Source organism: Myiozetetes cayanensis, unplaced genomic scaffold (assembly GCF_022539395.1).
Source record: "Myiozetetes cayanensis isolate MyiCay16 unplaced genomic scaffold, myiCay2020 scf3, whole genome shotgun sequence".
Classification (NCBI taxonomy): domain Eukaryota; kingdom Metazoa; phylum Chordata; class Aves; order Passeriformes; family Tyrannidae; genus Myiozetetes; species Myiozetetes cayanensis.
In genome coordinates, this window is record NW_026087521.1 from 8,829,535 (window position 1) to 8,849,075 (window position 19,541).

The window sequence follows — 19,541 nt, forward strand, 5'->3', positions numbered from 1 at the left end:
CCTCATGCTGTTCCAATTCTAAATATTACACTGCTAGTAGAAACAATGTCCGTATGCTTGTCAGACAATACCAGCTCACCTTCTTACCTTATCAAATATTAATGAGCCATGTTTAAATTGTGGTTCCTATCACATGCATTAAAGTTAATGTTTAGAACATTATCAAGTTGTTTAATTTTGGTTTTTTTCTTGTATGGTTTGCAGGTGGTGAACTTTTTACTGGTCTCTACAGTGACTACTGGGGAAGGGATGCTGCCCTGTTTCGCTCCATGAATCGCATGGCCCATCTCCGAACAGAACCTGACAATGAGCGCCTATTGAAAGGTATGGGAAGGAGAAGAAGGAAGAACCACAGGTGTTTCAGATGACTAGAAGATTTCTGTATAACCACAAATTAAACAAATACTATTTATGAATACGTATATCCATTTGGTTGTGAATTCAATTAAACTACGTTTTTTTCCATGACATTTTTCATGAACACCCTATTTCTATCACCTAGTTGCCCTTAGGTAGCTCTCTGATTGATATAATCCTGTCTTTTTTTAATTTTATTTTTTGATTGCTGCCATCTGATTTTAAGGGCTGAAAAAATAGGAAAAAGTTTTAATAAGTTGAACTCAATTCATTTCTGTTTTCTTTTAAAGAACCAAAGTTTGTTGGCTCATATATGATTCCTGACAATGAAGATCACGACGATAACAAAGTGTATTTCTTCTTTACTGAGAAAGCTTTAGAGGCTGAGACAAGCACTCATGCCATATATACCAGAGTGGGACGAGTGTGTGCGGTAAGGTCCTTTCTCTAACTCCCCAGATTAATGAAAAGGAAGCATGTTCCTTTCTTCTGGTCCTTCTCCCCCAGGCAAATGTGGCATCTGTTAGTGCATGATGGTCTGAATGAAAACCTTACATCTACTCACCCCCGAGCACAATAACATTCACAAGTCATCCAAAATCTGTGTTTGAAGTTCAGTTTAGCTGAGAAAGGTGGTAACAGCAACAACAGTTGCCCACAGGACTTCTCTTGCCATCCACATTCTCAGATCAGACCAGGGCTCTATCAACCTTCGGACTGGCTGTAGGTCTAGGGCCTCTTGCAGCTCTCACAGCTGACATAAAATGATGTCCCTTCATATTCCAGGTGACAGAAGCACCTCAGCCACCAGTCCTCTCTGATATTCCCTCTTCCTTTTCTATTCTGTCAGAGAGGACTGAATTGAGATTGTGCAGGGTCAGTAGCTTTCCTATCAGACAGCTGTATAGGGCAAGAGGCAATGGGCACAGATTGAAAGACATTAAATTACTTCAGAATGTAAGAAAACATTTTTTTGCTGCCAGAATGGTTGAACACTGACAAAGGTTGTCCAGAGTCTCAATCCTTGCAGAGGTTTAAATCCTGAATGGACACAGGCCTGAGCAATTTACTGAACAACTTGTTCAAAGTAACTTACTTTAAGTAGGACAGTTGGACTAGACAATCTCCAAAGATCCCTGACAAATTCATAGAATCATAGAATGGTTTGGGTTGGAAGGGATCTTAAAAATCATCTAGTTCCAAACCCCCTGGCACAAGCAGGGACACCTGTGTTTTCATAAATTTCGAAAACCTCTGATGCAAGAATGATAGGAAGTGTTTTATAAATAGTAGCCAATTAATGTTTTCATTTCATCTCTCATTCCTTTTCTTAGCAACTAAGAAAAGTTGTGCAGATAGGAAACTAGAAAGAATGATCAAATTGTCCAGCAAATTATTATCACAGGCAGACTTAAGTTTTACCAGAAAAGTCATGAGGAAAGACCTTGCTTCCCTCCACTGCCCTGCATGATCATCCATTTCCCACTCCGGCCATGCTCCTGGTGTGTTGATGGCATCTCTTTTTGGTTCCCTGACCCACACACAGGGAGATCTCAGGCAGCTGCTGGAGAGAAGCACTGTTAACATATGATCTCCTGAATCAAGCTGCCCATAACTGGTTCTCTCTGAACATCTGATGAATTTTGAGTGCATTCCTTTTCTAGTAACAGACCACTGTAATGCTGATGAGAGGAGTGCTCCCATTCCCACTGGGACTACTCTTGCTTGATGAAAGAAAGAGAAGGTTATTTCTTAACTGTTGATTTTGTTAAAAAAAAAAAATATTCCCCCTCCTAGCTATAGGAGATAGATTCTTGAAAGTATTGGGCAAAGAGCAAGGTACAAGTTAAAAATCTTCTGTACCACCACGTATGGTATATGTCACATATGCTCACCAGCACACTACCTATTAAACTTCCTTCACCACTCATGTAAAACTTAAAAACATCTGAAGTATGCAAAGTACCAAATTGCAACCTTAGACATTAATGTTCACAAAACTAGTTGGCTTCCTGGATTCCAGCCTGTATCAAGATCTGAAGTAGAATTCTTTGGCTTATGTTCTTAATAGATTATTTTAAGTTCCCTCTAGTCTGCAATATATCCACCTGGAAGTCTTATCTCTAGCCATGGGTTAACCCAAAATCCCACAGACCTTTCTCTTCCACTGCTCCAAAACTCCAAGTCTTTCATCATCTGGCCATTAACTTAACAGTTGTATGATTCAGATTTTATTTAGTGAATACAAACTAGTGAATGCAAGCTAGTGATTCAGGAACTGGCCTTTTTTCCTAACTTTTATATTTTTATCTGAGCTGTAACAGGTTTTGCAACACAGAGGCAGCTACTCTGCATATTTCTACTTTTCTGAGTAAAACAGCTCTCTGTTTGTGAGAAGAGTTTTGCAAGCCTATTGAAGAGCCTTCAACAGCCAGTTACACAGACTACCTGAATATAAGGCCATAGTTTGAGGATACTACCTAAAGGTTACAAAATCTGATTGCTAAGTGGTACTAAATGCTCCCTTTTCTTGAAAGTCCCAACAGTTGCCCCAGCTGCACCAGCTCTATAGATAGATTCAGGGCTTCAGTTTCCAAATGCATCAAACTAAGCCTGCACTGAGCTCTTACAGCAAAGCTAAACTTCACTAATGTACTTAGTATACCTAATTTACAAAAATGAGCAATAAAAAAAAAAAAAAAAGCTTTGCAACAGCAGTATAGTTAAAACTATCCAGGGATGTGGTACAGAATTAAAAAATTCTTATAAACCCACAGCCCTTAATGAGACCTGGACTTGATCAGCGCAGTCCTACTTGAAAACTGACTCCAGAGAAATAGTACTAGTAATAGCCATGTGGTTTGGAAAGGTATGCTTTTGGCATTAAAAGACACAATGAACAATTAATTCAGCAGAGATGTTTGTGCTTCCAGACTTACTCATTCAAATTACCACTGGCACTTGTTTCTTTCTACACAGAATGATATGGGAGGTCAGAGAATGCTCGTCAATAAATGGACCACTTTCCTCAAAACCAGGCTAGTTTGTTCTGTACCCGGGAGAAACGGAATTGATACACATTTTGATGAATTAGGTAAATATCTTAGACTGCAATAGACCTAAAACTATCCAAAAAAACCATACATGTTCATGATAACACATCTTACTGTTAAATATTATTCTTGTTTATTCATTAAGAGATGGTGGTTGTTAGTGTTTCCAGTGTATATGCAGTTCTATAAATATGGAGCTGGCTATCACCAATTACTCCTGTATGTATTGCATTGGTTTTAATGGTTGCTTTTAAAATCGGTATACAATTAAATAGAATAAATGAGTAAAATAGGATTATACTTTTAACAATCAATGAAGTTTCTTTTTTGGGGCTGCGAAAAGTAGTTTGTTATCAATAACGTTGCATTTAAATTTTACAGAGGATGTGTTTTTGCTGCAAACTCGTGATAACAAAAATCCAGTGATATTTGGCCTCTTCAACACTACAAGGTAAACAACTAGAAGAAATGATAGCAGCCATAGAGGAATGTTTGAACAGTCTATTAAAGAGATAGAAGCTGCATGATACATATCCCCTAGCAAATATATAGTAAACAGTTTAATCTCTGATCTACTCACAGTGAGCTTCCTTGTTAATGTAAAAACTGCTCTATAACACTCAGGGGCTGAAGTCTCATTCAGTGATTCAGTCTATCAGGATCACAAATTAATTAAGTGTTTCCCAGCTTGAATATTTCCTAGTGTTGAAGTATATGAGCTCCTGCATGCTTATAAGAACAGCATCTCAGAGTCCCCTGTATTCCTCAAAGAGCTCACTGTATTTCAAGGTTAAGCAGATAGCAGCTTAAATTCCTACTGACTTCTTAGTGAAGTCTAAAGCACCGGCTGTGATGTTGCTGGTGGCCTCCTCTTCCTTTTCCACTGCAGCCTAGTTCAAGTGTAAGCACGTAGTACTCTCATCTTGGAAATCCAACTGTTAGTTTAGGATGTAACTGGTAGAAAAGACCAGCTGTGCTGTTGCTACTATGTCTTGATTTACTTTTTTCTAATAAAAAAAGTGAGATCTGCTCCTCTAGGGATGCAGACACCTGGCATTTCCTACTGGCTCCCAATGTCAGTAGAGGAAAGTGGACACCTAATTAAAATTATTTGGATCACCTTCTGGAGTCTTCAGAAATAATTTCTTTGTAGAAAGCACTGATACTTCTTTAAGAAAAAAAAATCAATTGCTTCTCTGAAAATAAGTGAATAAAATTTAAAAGTAAAATAGAAACTTTTATGTGAATTGACCTACATAAAGTGATTTTCTGATCTAACTAAATAACATCAACTAACAGACCCAAAAAAGGACTCATTTTAGTCACTGTTTATTTTAGTCAGCATTGGTTGATTTCCATCTTTCCAAGCAAAAATAATAGGAAAAATGTTAGAGAGGAAAAATGTTAGAGAGGAAAAATGGCAAACTGTTTAAGTAACTAATCAAAGACATATAAAACCTGAGTTCAGTTCACTGTGCTTCCTCTGTGTTTCTAAACAAGTAATTTAGAGATTGTGTTCACCATCATCAAGTTTTGACATAACAACACAGAGCTTCCTTGGAGAAATGTTATAAATATAAACACATTAAAGACATTTAAAGAACATTGGACACAGTATTTAGAAAAAAAGCATATAGGAATGAATTAAGTAGTATTTTCTCCCTGAATTCTATAGAAATGTGACTTATTTTTAATTGCACAATAAAACCAGTATTATACATACAGAATGGGACATATTGCTTTAATAATGTCTTTAAATTTCACTTCCTAGCAATATATTCAGAGGCTATGCTATATGTGTTTACCACATGGCAAGTGTCCGAGCAGCTTTCAATGGACCGTATGCTCACAAAGAAGGACCTGAATACCACTGGGCTCTCTACGAAAGAAAAGTACCTTATCCTAGACCTGGTTCAGTAAGTACAACCTATTTTCCCTTGCTTTGCTATGTAAATGAAATTGGAAAGAAAAAGCAGACTGCTGCTAATACACAAATCTTCCTGACTTCACAGTCCAGGGTATATTACCTTGAACACTCCAGCATTTCTCAAAAAGTGTGGAATGGCTCAGCAATAAGTTAGTCAAGTACTAGACCTATACATTTCCAAAAGGAAAATAATGGGATTAAGTATATAAGGTTTTTCAAAATCCTCTTGGGACTTTGATTTATCAACCTTGTGTGAAAGTCATAAGATTCCAGAAGTTAGGATCCCAGGGATAGAAAGTGGTACCTCTAGAAGGTGGGTCAGATGCTGCATTGAGAAACAGTGTGTGTTACCTGTGAAGGAACCTCATCTTCTTTGTTTTGCCTGATGAAATCAGAACATTTAAAAAGCATTAAAGGAAGGAAAAAAACCAAAAACCACAAGATGGAATCCATTATTTCAAGGTCAGGTGGCTCTGGTTTCTTTTTTCCACCTCTTTTTCAAAAAAGATCAAATTGGAATACTTCTATAATTGAAATGAATGCACAGGTTAGAAATGAGACATAAATTTTAATAAAAGTAACTAATCAGAATAAATGCTTTTGTAGATAGGGAGCAAATTCTCCATTATTCAAGGTCATTCTCTCGAGACTGGTTCTTTCTGGAAACCATGGTCTGTCACCCTTGTAATTCATTGGTTTACTTTCAGACATCACAGAGTGAGATTCTACTACCCTTAAGCTTATCACCTTAAGCTTGCCCTTAAGTTTCCAAGCTTATTAACATTTTTGTTCTGCACCCTTTACAAAGAATACAGAAATACTAAAACAGAATTACAAACAACCAAACTCAGCAAAACAATACATTTTTTTTGTTAATTTTCACACAAGTTTCTTTATAAACATTTTTTTTTCCCCCAATGGACATTAAATGAAGGAAAGAAAAAACATTTTTTTGAAAACATGATTAATCTTTGTAGCACAGTCTATAACTATGGAGGTGCTGTCATGTAGAGAGTTGTTCCTGCCTGGCACTTAGATTTCTAGAGGAAATCACTAACTCATTACTTAGAGGCAGGTAATTAATTTCTACAAAGCATTCTTAATTCGTGTGTTGATTTCACAAAGGCATCACAAATAATCTTCACCTCAAACCCTTTTCCTGTTTCACTCTCTTTCTAGGTGTTTCTGAAGTTTCTGTCCCAGGGCTCTCACATTTCCTCCTTCTCTGCCTGTTGGTGCAAGTTGAGGGTGCCTTTTGCTTTTCAGGGGCCCATTACCATCTCACAGAGAAATAAGCATTGCCTACAATTAATTTATCACTGAATCTCAGTAATGAAAGGTGAAAAGGCCTATAAACTTATCTACTCTGTGCCAGTACAGCCTTTCTCTTTGTAGTACGATTTCAAATGCATGTTCTTTCTCTTTTTAAATTAATCATTTTAAATTCATGTTTTCCTCTGCTTTTCTTGGGGTTTGAGACATAAGTCAAATTGTTGAATCAGGTGCTCCAAAAAAGAGATTATCTAAGATTTAAATTTCATTATGAATATGATTTGACCATCTTGGCTGATGAGATACCACTGTAGCAAGTGTTGACATCAATATCAAGTAATTTTTTGTTTTGTATTGTTCAAAATCACTGGTATTGAGTCAGGATAGAAAAACAGATAAATAAATTATTACATTTGGAGAAAAATGGTTGAATTTAAAGGAATTATTGGTTTCCTATTTGAGTTTTGGTATAACAAATTTGTATTTTTTGCAGTTTTACCTAATAATGAGACAGTACCATGCATGGATTGCATAATGGCTGTATATTTTACAATGATGATACAGTCCAAGTTCTTTAAGTAGTGTTCATTTTTTCCAGGCAGTAGAACACCTCACATATGTTGTTTGGACTAGCATTAAACACAGGCATGAATTCAGTATTAATGACTGCAGTTATTACATTGATATCTCCTAGCACTGAAGACTAAATGGTGGGGTTTTGGCAAGAAGGAGAGAACACTGAGCCAGCACTTCAGCAAATTTGACAATGATTTACAGAAACATTGCCCTAAGTTCCATTCACTTTCAATGCTTCTCTCCCTTGGCCACCTTTGGGTCAGACTGGATTGTCACCTCCCCAAAAGGCAAGGCATAGGAGCTGAAAAAGGAGTAGAAGTGCAAGTAATTTTCCCCATATCATGGAATAAATTAGATGAGGAACCAGGTCCTTCTGGGGTGTTAATAGATTTAATCATGTTTTTCTCTATATGTTGCAGAACATATCAGAGGCTGAATTAGCTGGCTCTGCCAGCTAACAAAGCATTAATTGATTCATTTTTGGCTGCTCATTTAGGGCACAGTTTGGAGGTCTTTTCAATGTTTTTCCAAAAGCATGAAGAGAAAGCATGTGTCGGGCCTTAGCCAAGTGTTAGGTTTCAAACTCCAAAGAAAAGCTCAGCATACTGGTAAACTCAATCTCAGTACCTTTCCCATTTCAGGAATGACAGTGACAAGAGCCCAGAAATAACCTACTATTAGGCATCTCTGAGAGTCAGCACTCTTTGATCTTAGGTATTGAATGAGTAAAGAATAAGACTATAAGGAATGAGAGTAGGGCTTAAAGCTAAATAAACAGAAAACCATTGTTAAGAGTCATGCAGATTCTGACTGGCTCTGAAATCCACTGCACTACTTCTGCCATAATCTCTGCCCCTGTTTTGCTTATTCTTTTAGTTCATTTAGGCTGTACTGCTTCTGGAACTGACATCAGTAAAATCAAAAGTGGTGTTGATAGACTTCAGGGACAGCTGCATCTACTGTTTCCTTTCTAGACTACTTGATTTTATTTAATTAAAAATGAAAAGCCTGTGAAGGATTATTTTTATTAAATCTCTCCAGGGCTAGAACTCTGTAAAGGGAACCTGGCAATGCCTATTCACTTGATATGCTGTGCAGTGCATGAGAAGTAGAGGCTTAGCTTGTCTTCATGCTCCAGCTCTGTTTCTTTATTGCAAACAGCCGGTGAAATTCCATCATTAGGTTGATTAGACAATTACTTTTAAGTCAACACTGAACAAATACTTTCCTGTAGCTAAGCCCAGAAAGTGGAAACAAACATTGCCCTGCTTGACAAGTGCAGGAGTTTGTTATTGTCAATTACAGTTGACCACAAGTTTAAAATTACTATTTCCAGTAAACGTAAAGAGTATTTTATTTCATTTTATTGATTGAAAAATCCAATTTAAATAGGGAAAGGCTGCTACTGTGGCTTTGCTTGAAATGCTTCTTAAACCACACTGTCTATGAATATTTGGAGAAAGTAAATGGTTACTGAGATATTTCCAGCCTGATCATAAATGGTTTCAATTAGACATCATGAAGCAAATTGGAAATGTAGAATCTGTGCTCAGTTGGGAAACACTATCTCCTTCACAAAGCATCCTAAAATTAACTTCTCTCTTTAATGCTTTAAATTATCCCTAATTGCACATTTGACTGAAGGAGTAAGCTTCTTTTAATCAGTCATTGACGTAAAGTTTATTTGCTTTGCAAACTGATAGATTGATCAATGCAAACATTGGTATTTGAAGCTAAACTGTGATATATAATACTGGCATTGTGAGTTAGGAATTAGAACCAAACATAATACTGTTAGAATGCCTGAAATCAAGAATTACTGTTGCTGCTGGCATAATTTTTAAGTGTGCTTAGTTTCTTATGGTAATATGTTTTGCAATCAAAAAGTAATGAGACTAGAGATTGATTTCAAGTATTAGTGTTCTGCTGACTCTGCATGGCTGTGTCTCTGCTGGGACAGGAAACCCCTTTCTCTTAACTCTGTCAATGGCCATTTTGATTACGTCTTCAGTATGACTTTGGGGAAGACATAAGCACTATGGCTTTTGTCAAAATCTAGAAGTGCTACTATTTATTCTTCCCTCAGCATGTCAAAGAGGGAGGAACTCCCTCTTTCTAAATATGACAATGCCAAGGCTCTGTTCAACATTCCCTTTCTTTTCATGATTAATAATCTGCACATGCATAGAGTTCACTGTCCCAATTCCTATTGTGGTCTTCTGTGCTTGTTTATAGGTCAGGTTTTCTGTAGACTTGTCTTCACCCCTGAAAACAAGACTTGTTTCTAACAATTTATTTGGCAAACCTTCAGGATAATCTGTTTTCTGTTTTTGCAGTGTGCCAGCAAGGTGAATGGGGGTCTATACACTACCACTAAAGACTATCCTGATGAAGCTGTCCATTTTGCCAGGAGTCATCCACTAATGTATCAGCCCATCAGGCCTGTTCATAAGAGACCAATACTGGTTAAAACAGATGGAAAGTATAATCTTAAACAACTAGCAGTGGACAGAGTGGAAGCTGAAGATGGGCAATATGATGTCCTGTTCATTGGCACAGGTAATTAAAGAAAGAAAGAAAGAAAATGTAATAAATTTTCTTTTGTCTCTAGGATGAAGGAAGTCTATACTACATTCCTTTTTATCAATCTTTCTTTGCACAACTGTGCCAGTCTTTACCTTACAGAGGATGGTAGTCATTGTAGACCTGTTCTTTACTGTGATGATAACATTGCATAGGAAAATAGTGGTAGGGAAACATTTAAAGACTAGGAAGAGAATCTTAAGTATAGGATTTCATTTTAATTTCTTTTCTTTTCCAACAAGAACCTTAAATTGAATTGCTGAACAACTGGCCTTATTTTTTTAACTTCAGAACAGAATCCTGTATCTGAGCATAGATCTGAGCTGAGACCTGGAGGCTTGGGAGAAACAAAGGTGATATGATTCTCAAAAATATCAGCTCAAATTACTGGCTTTATTCCACAGTTTATTTTCCTCAGTTCTGGAGACCACAAGTCTAGCTGATACCATTAAAAAGAAACTACCAGCTTCCAGATTTGGGGTTACAACACAGCTCAAGGAAGGAAGAAGGAAATGCCCAAGTTTTGGTTTTTTTTTTAAAACTGTTAGAAGTTTCCTGCCAAGCTTTCTTGTCTTCCTTTTGTGCCATTTTCTTAACATACAGTGAGCTTGCTTAAAGAGATTTTTAAACATCTTCCAAACAAACATGATTAAGGCAAAATATAATACCGATTAAGTCTAAGAAAGCTGAGAAAAAATAGATAACCTAATGGTATCTGAAAAAGAAGAAAACTTAAGAAAATAAGAGGGAAGGCTGGAACTAGGCAAGATTTTAGTCACATCTAATCTGTCTGGAAAAAATCCAAGGATTCTTACATTCACATTTAATCAATTTAACAACAAGAGTGGTTTCACAAATCATTTTGACCATTTTGTCTAGGAAAGCAGTTACAGTGAATTATTTTTTTACTAATGAAATTCCTCTGATAAGCACATTTTAGTGTTGAGAACATTGAAAAAAGCATGCTTGTAGAATAGCAAAGGCTTATTTATCCTGGAGTTCTTTTCTAAGTCTCAGTATGGTCTTGTTACTGGACTTACTGTGGTCTATAAAACACTGCACCATGTGTCACTTATTTCTGTACAGCATATTTTACAAGGGGGCCTACATTTTTCATATTTTCTGCTTGCATTTCTGATTAAGATTGTTTAAAATGTTCTTGTACACAAGATCTCTGTTCAGCAAAATTAAATCCAAAGGGGCTTAAGCGTTTTGCTGTCTGATCTCAGGTGAGAAGAAATTCCAGCAAAAGAATTTGGATTTTGGACACACTGAAATGAAACCTGCAACCTCTACTCTGACAAAGCTCCCATCAGAAAACTCACTGCTTTTTTGGGCAATATGATGTTAGAAAGGGTTAATATTTTTCTTAATCCAAATCCAACCTGCTGTATAACATAATTAAGCAATGTCTTAGAGCTGAGCAAAGTTTCCTTAGGGTAGCAGTGCAGGTTAGAAAGGTTCATCAAAGGAGAAGTCTGAACATCAGAGCTTTCACATATCTGTCAGCAGGATTTGAAGAGAGACTTGGTTATGAAAATCAGAGCTCAGAATACAATTTCTTTTACTGTTCCATCACAAAATTGATGTCTTTGATTACATATTCTCTTTGAGAAGTGGTGTATGACCCCAGTTTAATGGTTCCTCTCTTTGTTTGCCCCTTTGATCTTTTGCTGAACATTTTTCCCAGTGCTTGCCTGCTTAATATTTCCCCTGTAAATCAAAGGTGACTGAAAGTAAAAGAAGAAAGGAAGTGATATCTGCCATTGTTGATGACAGATTTTCAGATTAAGGAGTGGAAGGCTATTCTATTAATAGCCAGTAAGGCAAAACTGAAGTAGTGGAAGACCAGATGCTATTTGTGTGTTTTAATTTCCTGCGAGAGTTGCAGGGACAGAGAGGTTGATAAATCTAAAGTCCAGTGTGCCTTAGTCTTTTTGATGTTTTAGTTCATCTTCCTTTGACCAACACCTTCAGCTGAACAGCAGCTCAGTGTTTCCCTAGAGGAGGGTGAGTATTGTGCACAATGAACCCCTGAAGGTTTTCCTACTCTTGCCTACAGGAACAGAGCTGCTGCCAGAAATTAAGGACATTAATAGTTTCCTATCTAGTGTAAACAGTCAGATCCTATAATTAAAGCTATTTTACACTTGCTTACCTCAATGGACTCGGATGGGCTCCATGGACTCAGTTTCTGCTGGCTCCCATTTCTTTTTCTGAAATATGGTCACTTTCTGTGATCCTTTTGCAGTTCACCAAGGGGTTATGACCCCGCATTTGAAAAATACAATTCATCATGTATCCTAGGAATGTTTCACTTGACTCTTATTTTCCAGGGACAAATTTTATTTTTTTTTAATTTTATTTTCCCAGAGTAAGAATCCTCATTAATCACAACAATATGCAACTATCTGTACATATTTATAAATTTCTGTCCATTAACAATCTGAAGAAGTCATTTAAGATATTTGAAGAACATATAAATGTTCCAATTTTAACCTTTTGGTGTGTTTTTTTTTTGTTGTTGTTTTTTTTTAATTTATTTCCAGATAATGGCATTGTGCTGAAAGTCATAACAATTTACAATCAAGAGATGGAATCAATGGAAGAAGTGATTCTTGAAGAGCTGCAAGTATTCAAGGTGAACTGTGCTGTATATGAAGTGTATATACAAGTCCTGAATTTTCTGCAGAATTAAAATGTCTAAAAAATTTGAAGGTAGTCAAATATATAATAGCTGTGTGCAAGACATTTTCCAGTTATCTAGTTATTATATGACAGGAAATCTTCATTTTCAACTGAAGTCTTTCTGTGTGGAGTTATGGCCCAAGTACTGAAGTATATTGAAACAAATCAGGACTACTGCCTTTCTGTTTACGTGCTTGGAGGTCATAGTGTGACTTCTAATTAGAAACTTATTGCATTTTATTTATTTTTTCCTGATATCCAATTAAGTAATTAAAAGAGGATAACTGCACGCATGAAAATGTGCCTGCTAAAACCTTGGAAATTTAAATGAAGTCCAGATAGAAATAGCCCAATCCTCAGAAAGACTGAATCACTAGTGAGGTAAAACTCCATTCTGTTTAAGAATAACCTGATTAAAGCTCAGCATTTGGTGTGTGGTAATGCTAATATAAAGAAATTCTCTTAGTGAGTATTCACATCGTGTCACAAAGCCACATAAAGCAGGAGACTAAGCTACTTCAAACCATAGGGAAAATCTAACATCACAAGTTAAACGTCTAAATCTGCTACCTGTGTTTAGGCAGAGTAACTATTCACTCATTTCCTGGGGCAGAGGCAAAATCACAGAATTTGCCCCCTTGATAAAGTTTGTTTTCAACAGACCTATTAGAGGCTATGTCTTGCTCCAGGAAATCTGAGCAGAGGGCAGAGAGGACAATGGTAAAAGAAGGAATTCCTGCTATTTTTATCTTATCTTCAGTGAATGTTTTGTTATAAAGAACACTCCACTTATCACTCTCAAGTAGGACAAAAGAGATTCAGTGGTGGCAAGAGCTAATGTCATGTTTGACAGGGAAATTGTAGTGTTCCTGTAGCTCTGATAATCCTGAATTAAGTGTTGGCTGGTTGTTTTTAAATAAACTCTTTTAAAGTAATACTTCTGAAAGTCACAATTTCCTCACACTTTCCTTAAAGAAAGTAGAAGAATCTTGCAAGGCTGAATGCAATAAGTAAATATCAATGCTATTTTACCTAATTTATTGTCATAGCAAAAATACATTCTTTTTTCTAAGCAAGTAAATATTTCCTGTTTTTTAGATGCCAGTTCCTATTATTTCTATGGAAATCTCTTCAAAAAGAGTAAGTATTTGACAAGTTTAAAATGTGAAAATTGCGACTCAAATGTAATGAAGCTGTAAATGGTATAGAAATAGATGCATAGATAGATGGATGTGCACCATCTATAACGAGTTCTGGTCAGATACATGTAATCCTGTAACATAAACTTACAGTTATCTGCTCTGTTCCTTTATAAAGCACTTCTGGTTTTCATTTCTGAAGTTAAATATCCTGTGTTCACACTATCATGCATATCAAAGCACATAAAACTCAATCTATTTCCTGAGTTACTGTCATAGTAATCACAGTAGGGACTATCTTGGTGAATATGGCAACTCACAGAAAAGCTCCTTGCTGATAAATGCAGACAGATTTCAGGCCATGGGGATGTCAGTGCAAAAAGAGCCTTGCTAGGTCTCCCATATATTCAGTTACCCAGTAGGGCTGTTTGGATCTGAGTCCCTTTAGAGCTGCTACCAGTTTCTGCTAAAATAAACACCCAGTTTATTACTCTTGTGGGTAGATTCTTATCCATGCTATATCACTGTATCATCTCATCATGAAGCCATAATAAACACCAGAGGATAGTTATATCTCAGTGTTAGACATCCTGTGTAATATGGGTGCACACAAACATAGTGAAACACAAGTAACAAAGGATGACAATTGCATTAATAGGAGGTGTGAGTCTGCCCCAAAAGATTATTTCAGTCTTGGTGTCTAGCCAACTTGTATTCTTCCTGTAGGTAATGCAGAAAGACAAAATCCTCTGGTGGTGATTCAGGAGAGAATCTTGGGTCTAAGTATTCTGAATTATTTCCTGCATCATTCTTTTTCCATGCACTGTGAAAGCAGCTCTGGAGACCAGAGTGTCTAACACTGCACCTAAGTGATCATTTGGAGAAAGACTGTATCATTTCAGATAGTTGCCCTACCTTTAACTCTCAGTCAATTGTCATGGTAAAAGGATTATGTTGGAAGAGTAAAAAGGAGATATTTTATAAAAAATTGAAGTAGCATTCTTCTATTACATCAGTCTTCCAAGGGGGTTGCTAACTCCACTAATTCAAGATATATCTGGAAAATCTGGAGAGAATTGTAAGAAAGCCACCAAAGCAATCCAGTGGTTGAAGAACAAAAATTCTTATAAGGAGTAAAAGTACATTAACTTTTTCAAGATATCAAAGAGAAAAACTGAGTAAGAATAGGAGAGCCATATATGTATTTTACCATGTGAAGTGACTTCCGACTGTGTGTATGGGGATTCTGGAACACTGATAGTAAAACAATATTTAATAACTTTTTAAATAAATATTTAATAATATTTAATAACCAAGTTCAACTTGCTGAATGTAGATAAACTTATTCTTGAAATGGAATACAGGTTTATAATACTGAGGACAATTAAATGTTGGAATACATGTTAAGGACAGGGCTGGCACCAAGTCATTTTGTCTTTAAAATCAGCAGAAATGTAACTTAGCTGAGTATATGTGAAAAAATTGATGTGCCTTGAGAGTTTTGGCTGGTCTCCTTTGAAATTGGAGTGACTGAGCTTGAGGAGACCTCCTTGCTGGCTATACCTCAATATCCTTATAACACTGACCAGTCTTCTCCAAGTCATGGTACAATAAAATATCATATTTCAAGGCTGAGCTATTTATCTGCAGAAACTGGGAAAGAATGTTCTTCTTTGATGTTCAGTTGGCTAGATATCAGCTGCTTTTCTGCCCTCCTCCAATGAACCAAGACTTAGAGACATCTTTACCCCTGTTAAAAGATGAAAGAGAAAATCCCATCTCATGTGTCTCATTAAAAAGTGTTGTTCATATCTTCTGGGACAATCACAATGCAGCCTTTGCAGACAAAGAATCCCCCTAAAACAAGTATCCTAGGTTTCTTCTTCATTCCAGTTGGGACACTGAGTTCCTGCTACTATCACCTGGTTTATCTCAGCAGAAAAATTCTTCAAGCATTGCTGTTACCAGCCTCTCCTAGTTTCTTCCCCTATCATCACTGAATGTTAAATTTCTGTGATCTAAACAATATAAGAGGTGTAATTAGGAAAAAGAATGAACTATCTGTATTAAAATTCATGTTTTGTGATAGCTTAAATGAGCTGTCTGTATATTCCAAGGTTAAGTAATTTTAAAATAACAGATTTTGATAGCTTGGTCAAAGAGTGGGAATTATGGACTAAGTTTGACCATTAGGATAAGCACAGTTTAGGAATTCCTTTTCTGACTGGTAAAACTGTGGAAGTGGGCTGTACATAAGCAGTTTGTATTGCAGTGCACAATGCATATTTCTGTGTTCAGGCAATTTACCTTCATTGACAACAAGACTTTTTCTCAAATTCCTGTAAATTCAAGCTATTCTTTTCTGAATTTATTGTGCCAGCATCTGAAGTAATATTTTGATCTGAAGTAATATTTGATATTCAAATAATTTGATTTGAAAAGGACAATTATGTGAACTCAGAAATTTCATTAGTACTAATGCTGAAAAAAATCCCAAACCTTACAAATAAACATTAAAGACATAGATAGTGACTGGCTAATTTGTAAGAAAAGACTGCACAATGGGAAAAAATTAGAAATCTCTCTACTACTGTTCATGCAAATGTGTGACCCTATTTTAAGTAGCCACATCAAGAGCTAAATTTACTTGAAAACTCCCATTTTAAAATTGAGCTTGCTTTTAACTCATGCATATTTGAACTCCTTTGTTTAAAGTCTTTTATATTAAGAGATTTTTCTGCAGATTAATTAGATGACAGAGAAGTGAAGAGGGAGGCATTGGAAAACATCTTGAGGAAGAGAAAGAAACGTAAACCCCTGCCTATTCAAACACAAAGCTTACAAAGCTGAAAGTTCAGAAGCAAGGAAATGCCAAAGCAAACTTGTTCACTTTACGTTCTTTCTTTTTCTCTGTTCTCATGTAGGAGAGTTTAATCTGCAATCAGATATTCTTCTACAGAGTAACTGTGCCTCCCTCAGGGCACAGGCTGGATGCACAACTGTCAAGCAACAATAAATCTAACATTTTTTAATAACTGCATTGGTAACACAAGTTTTAGTGGAAATTCTGGAATTTAATTTTATATTGTGTATTTTTTACAGCAACAGCTCTATGTTGGCTCCGAGTCAGTCATAGCACAGGTGAAGTTCCACCAGTGTGACATGTACGGCACGGCCTGCGCCGACTGCTGCCTCGCCCGGGATCCCTACTGCGCCTGGGACGGGATCTCCTGCTCCCGCTACTATCCCACAGGAGTGCAGGCAAAGAGGTGAGACCTGCTGCTCTTTCTGACAGGCTTTTTGCAAAATATCTGCATAAACGGTTCCTACTGCAACACAAAGTGCTTCATATCTCCCCCTCATACAAGTAACTGAACAGTGAGATGTCAGCTGCTGATTTATTAGCATAACCTTAGGGGATTGCAAGTAGCCAAATGCACAGGATGGCATAAAATGCAGTACCAGGAATATTTTTGTGAATAAAGCTAAGTCACTTATTATTTAAGTCACTAAGTAATTATTTACATTACATTGTAAACAAAGTCTAATTTCCTTATAAATCTTTTCATATGCAGAGAAAAGATACTTTACAGCATGAGAGACTTGCTTTAGTAGTATTATACAGTGAGTATATAACACTGCAATAACATATATAATAGAATTTCTTAAAAAAAAAAAAAAAAAAAGCATCTGTGTTAATAGTCAAATACCTTCACCAGCCATGTCAAACCAGAGTTTCTGCACGGACTTTGCAGAAGCCTTCTGCAAAAGGTTTGGGTAAGACTTTTTGCAGTGGATTGAAAAGCAAGTTACTCTAGAGGCCAGCTCAAAGCACAAACATCATTTAGGTGTTTTAATTCTTCCCTTGGGGAGACTATCTCTCTCTGTCACCATTCATTTATTCATGGTTCTTGGCCTTCACTCTTTCCTGCAGTCATTTCCCTGTCTTCTTCCCTCTAAAACCCAGGTTCTGCAATTCAGCTACACAAATCAAGCTGCTAGAACATTCATGTTTTAATCCAGGCCATTTTACAAAACTTAGTCATCTCTTCCATCTAAAGAGAGTAATTTCTAACCTGAGAAAGAAAAATGCTTTCTGTGACTTTTTTTGGAATTACTCGTGCAGCAAATATATGCTTAAGTATAAATTAGACCTGGAAGGACTGCAAGGATTACAAAGAAGTGAATAACTTCCAGGGAGAGTTTTGAAAACTTGTGGAGGTGATTCAGTCAAAACCAAGTCATAGTATCCCTAATGTGTTAGTGTTTCTTAAGGCAAACCAGGAAGGTATGTCTTTGTATTTTTTTTTTTTTTTTTGGTCCTGCACATCTTATCTTTATGAACCTGAATGCACTCAAACAAACACAGGCTGACAATAGCCAGGCCCAACACACATTTCTGTAGATTTTTCTAAAATATAATTAATACAGTCGTGTTGAGTAACATGACTTTTTGGATAAGGCACATTAAAAAGTAAAAATGAGAAACACAGTCTATGACTCAGCATAATTAAGAATCTCTTGTATTTACTGCACTAAGACGTAGGTTAAACCAAGCAGGAAATCTACACCAGTTTTACAAGCAGGATTGCGTAGTCTTCTCATGCCTCTTGCAAGCAGACCTAAAGGGAAGTAGTGGGCTCCAGTTGTCTGCTTAGTGTGAGATGAGTCTGGTTAAAATTTTCAGGACCAAGATTAAGAAAGATGAGCAGTTATATAGTGGGCCAGGGAGATTAATGTCCTACAGTATAAGCAGAAATTGAATTATCATAATTACAAAGCATATGGGTTACTCATCTAATGATGTAAAATTCATTTGAGGAAGGGAGGGCTTCAGAAATCTCCCAGCAGCCTACTAGCCTGCTAACAGCATCACCATTTATGTTGTTCTACAGGCTACTTATTGTCCAAGAAAAGATAAGAGAAACTCACTCAGCCCTGAACTCTGTTGTACATGTTTAGCATATTTTTCGTGTAAGACAATTTCCAGAGTAGCAGCCTTTAAGTCCCCTGACACACACATTTATCCAGGGCTGAGTGATATGGGCAGCACTCCAGGCACCTTCCTGTGCCTTGTGCCCCCAACATTCAGCAGGTCAGTCTCTAAAAGAAGAAAATGCTACTGCTATCACCCTCCTTCTCTTGAGATAAGCACTGCAGTGTGGAGAAGGGATTTGCACTCAATTGAATGTTCTTGAAGTCTGCAAAACTTGTTTTACATGTAAGAGTTTGGGGAACAGCCAGCAAGACTAACAATGCTGAGAGGTATGGATGGCATTTACTTTGTTCACTTTAGCTCATAGCTGAAGCTCAGAGCATTTCAAATGTAAGAGCTTACACTAACTTCGTGGTACATGGGTGGGGAGACAGGAGAGCTACTTAGGACGTGTTGGAAACTTGCTTTAAGTTGCTTCCCATCAGGTACCAGGTGAGGAGCTCTACTGGAAAAGGCAGGTCCTGGTGGACTTGGAGTTTTGTGATCTCAAGTGGAACTGAGCAGGTGATAACCCTGCCATGGCTTCCTCGGACTCCAAACAGAATTAATGCCACATCGCAGAGCATTCATATCTTAATCTGGTCTTGTCCAGGACTCCAGATTCCTGCTCAAGCTGTACGTGGTAGCACACGTAATGTGAGTGCAAAGGGCATTGGAGAGCACAGGTTTCACCTGTTCCTGACATCTCTCTCATCATTGGGACTATGGAGTGGTGCCGTATGTTACAACACACTTGAGCTGGTCTTAATATCACCTCTATCTGCTCAAATGTGGCCCTCATACTGTATATTTAGGTGGACTTTTGACTTGTAAGAGCAGTGCTGCTGGTGAGTAAGAGCACTGCTCAAAGTTCTCTTTTTAATTCCAGTCCTACTGTTGAAGAGTTGAGCTGGGGCAGGGATGTACAGTGTGTCCTCCCCACTTTGATTCAAGTACTATCTGCTTTAGAT

General features: G+C 37.0%; 1 protein-coding gene across 1 annotated transcript in view; it reads left to right on the top strand.

Annotated features, from left to right (window-relative positions):
- Positions 1-19,541, top strand: part of SEMA3E (semaphorin 3E) — a 132,981-nt gene that overhangs the window by 104,277 nt on the left and 9,163 nt on the right. The window contains exons 6-14 of the mRNA XM_050324781.1: positions 205-324; positions 648-790; positions 3,337-3,451; positions 3,792-3,861; positions 5,182-5,326; positions 9,522-9,744; positions 12,318-12,409; positions 13,555-13,596; positions 16,698-16,864. Coding sequence (XP_050180738.1) covers positions 205-324; positions 648-790; positions 3,337-3,451; positions 3,792-3,861; positions 5,182-5,326; positions 9,522-9,744; positions 12,318-12,409; positions 13,555-13,596; positions 16,698-16,864 — 1,117 coding nt within the window. The remainder of the gene's footprint in view (positions 1-204; positions 325-647; positions 791-3,336; positions 3,452-3,791; positions 3,862-5,181; positions 5,327-9,521; positions 9,745-12,317; positions 12,410-13,554; positions 13,597-16,697; positions 16,865-19,541) is intronic.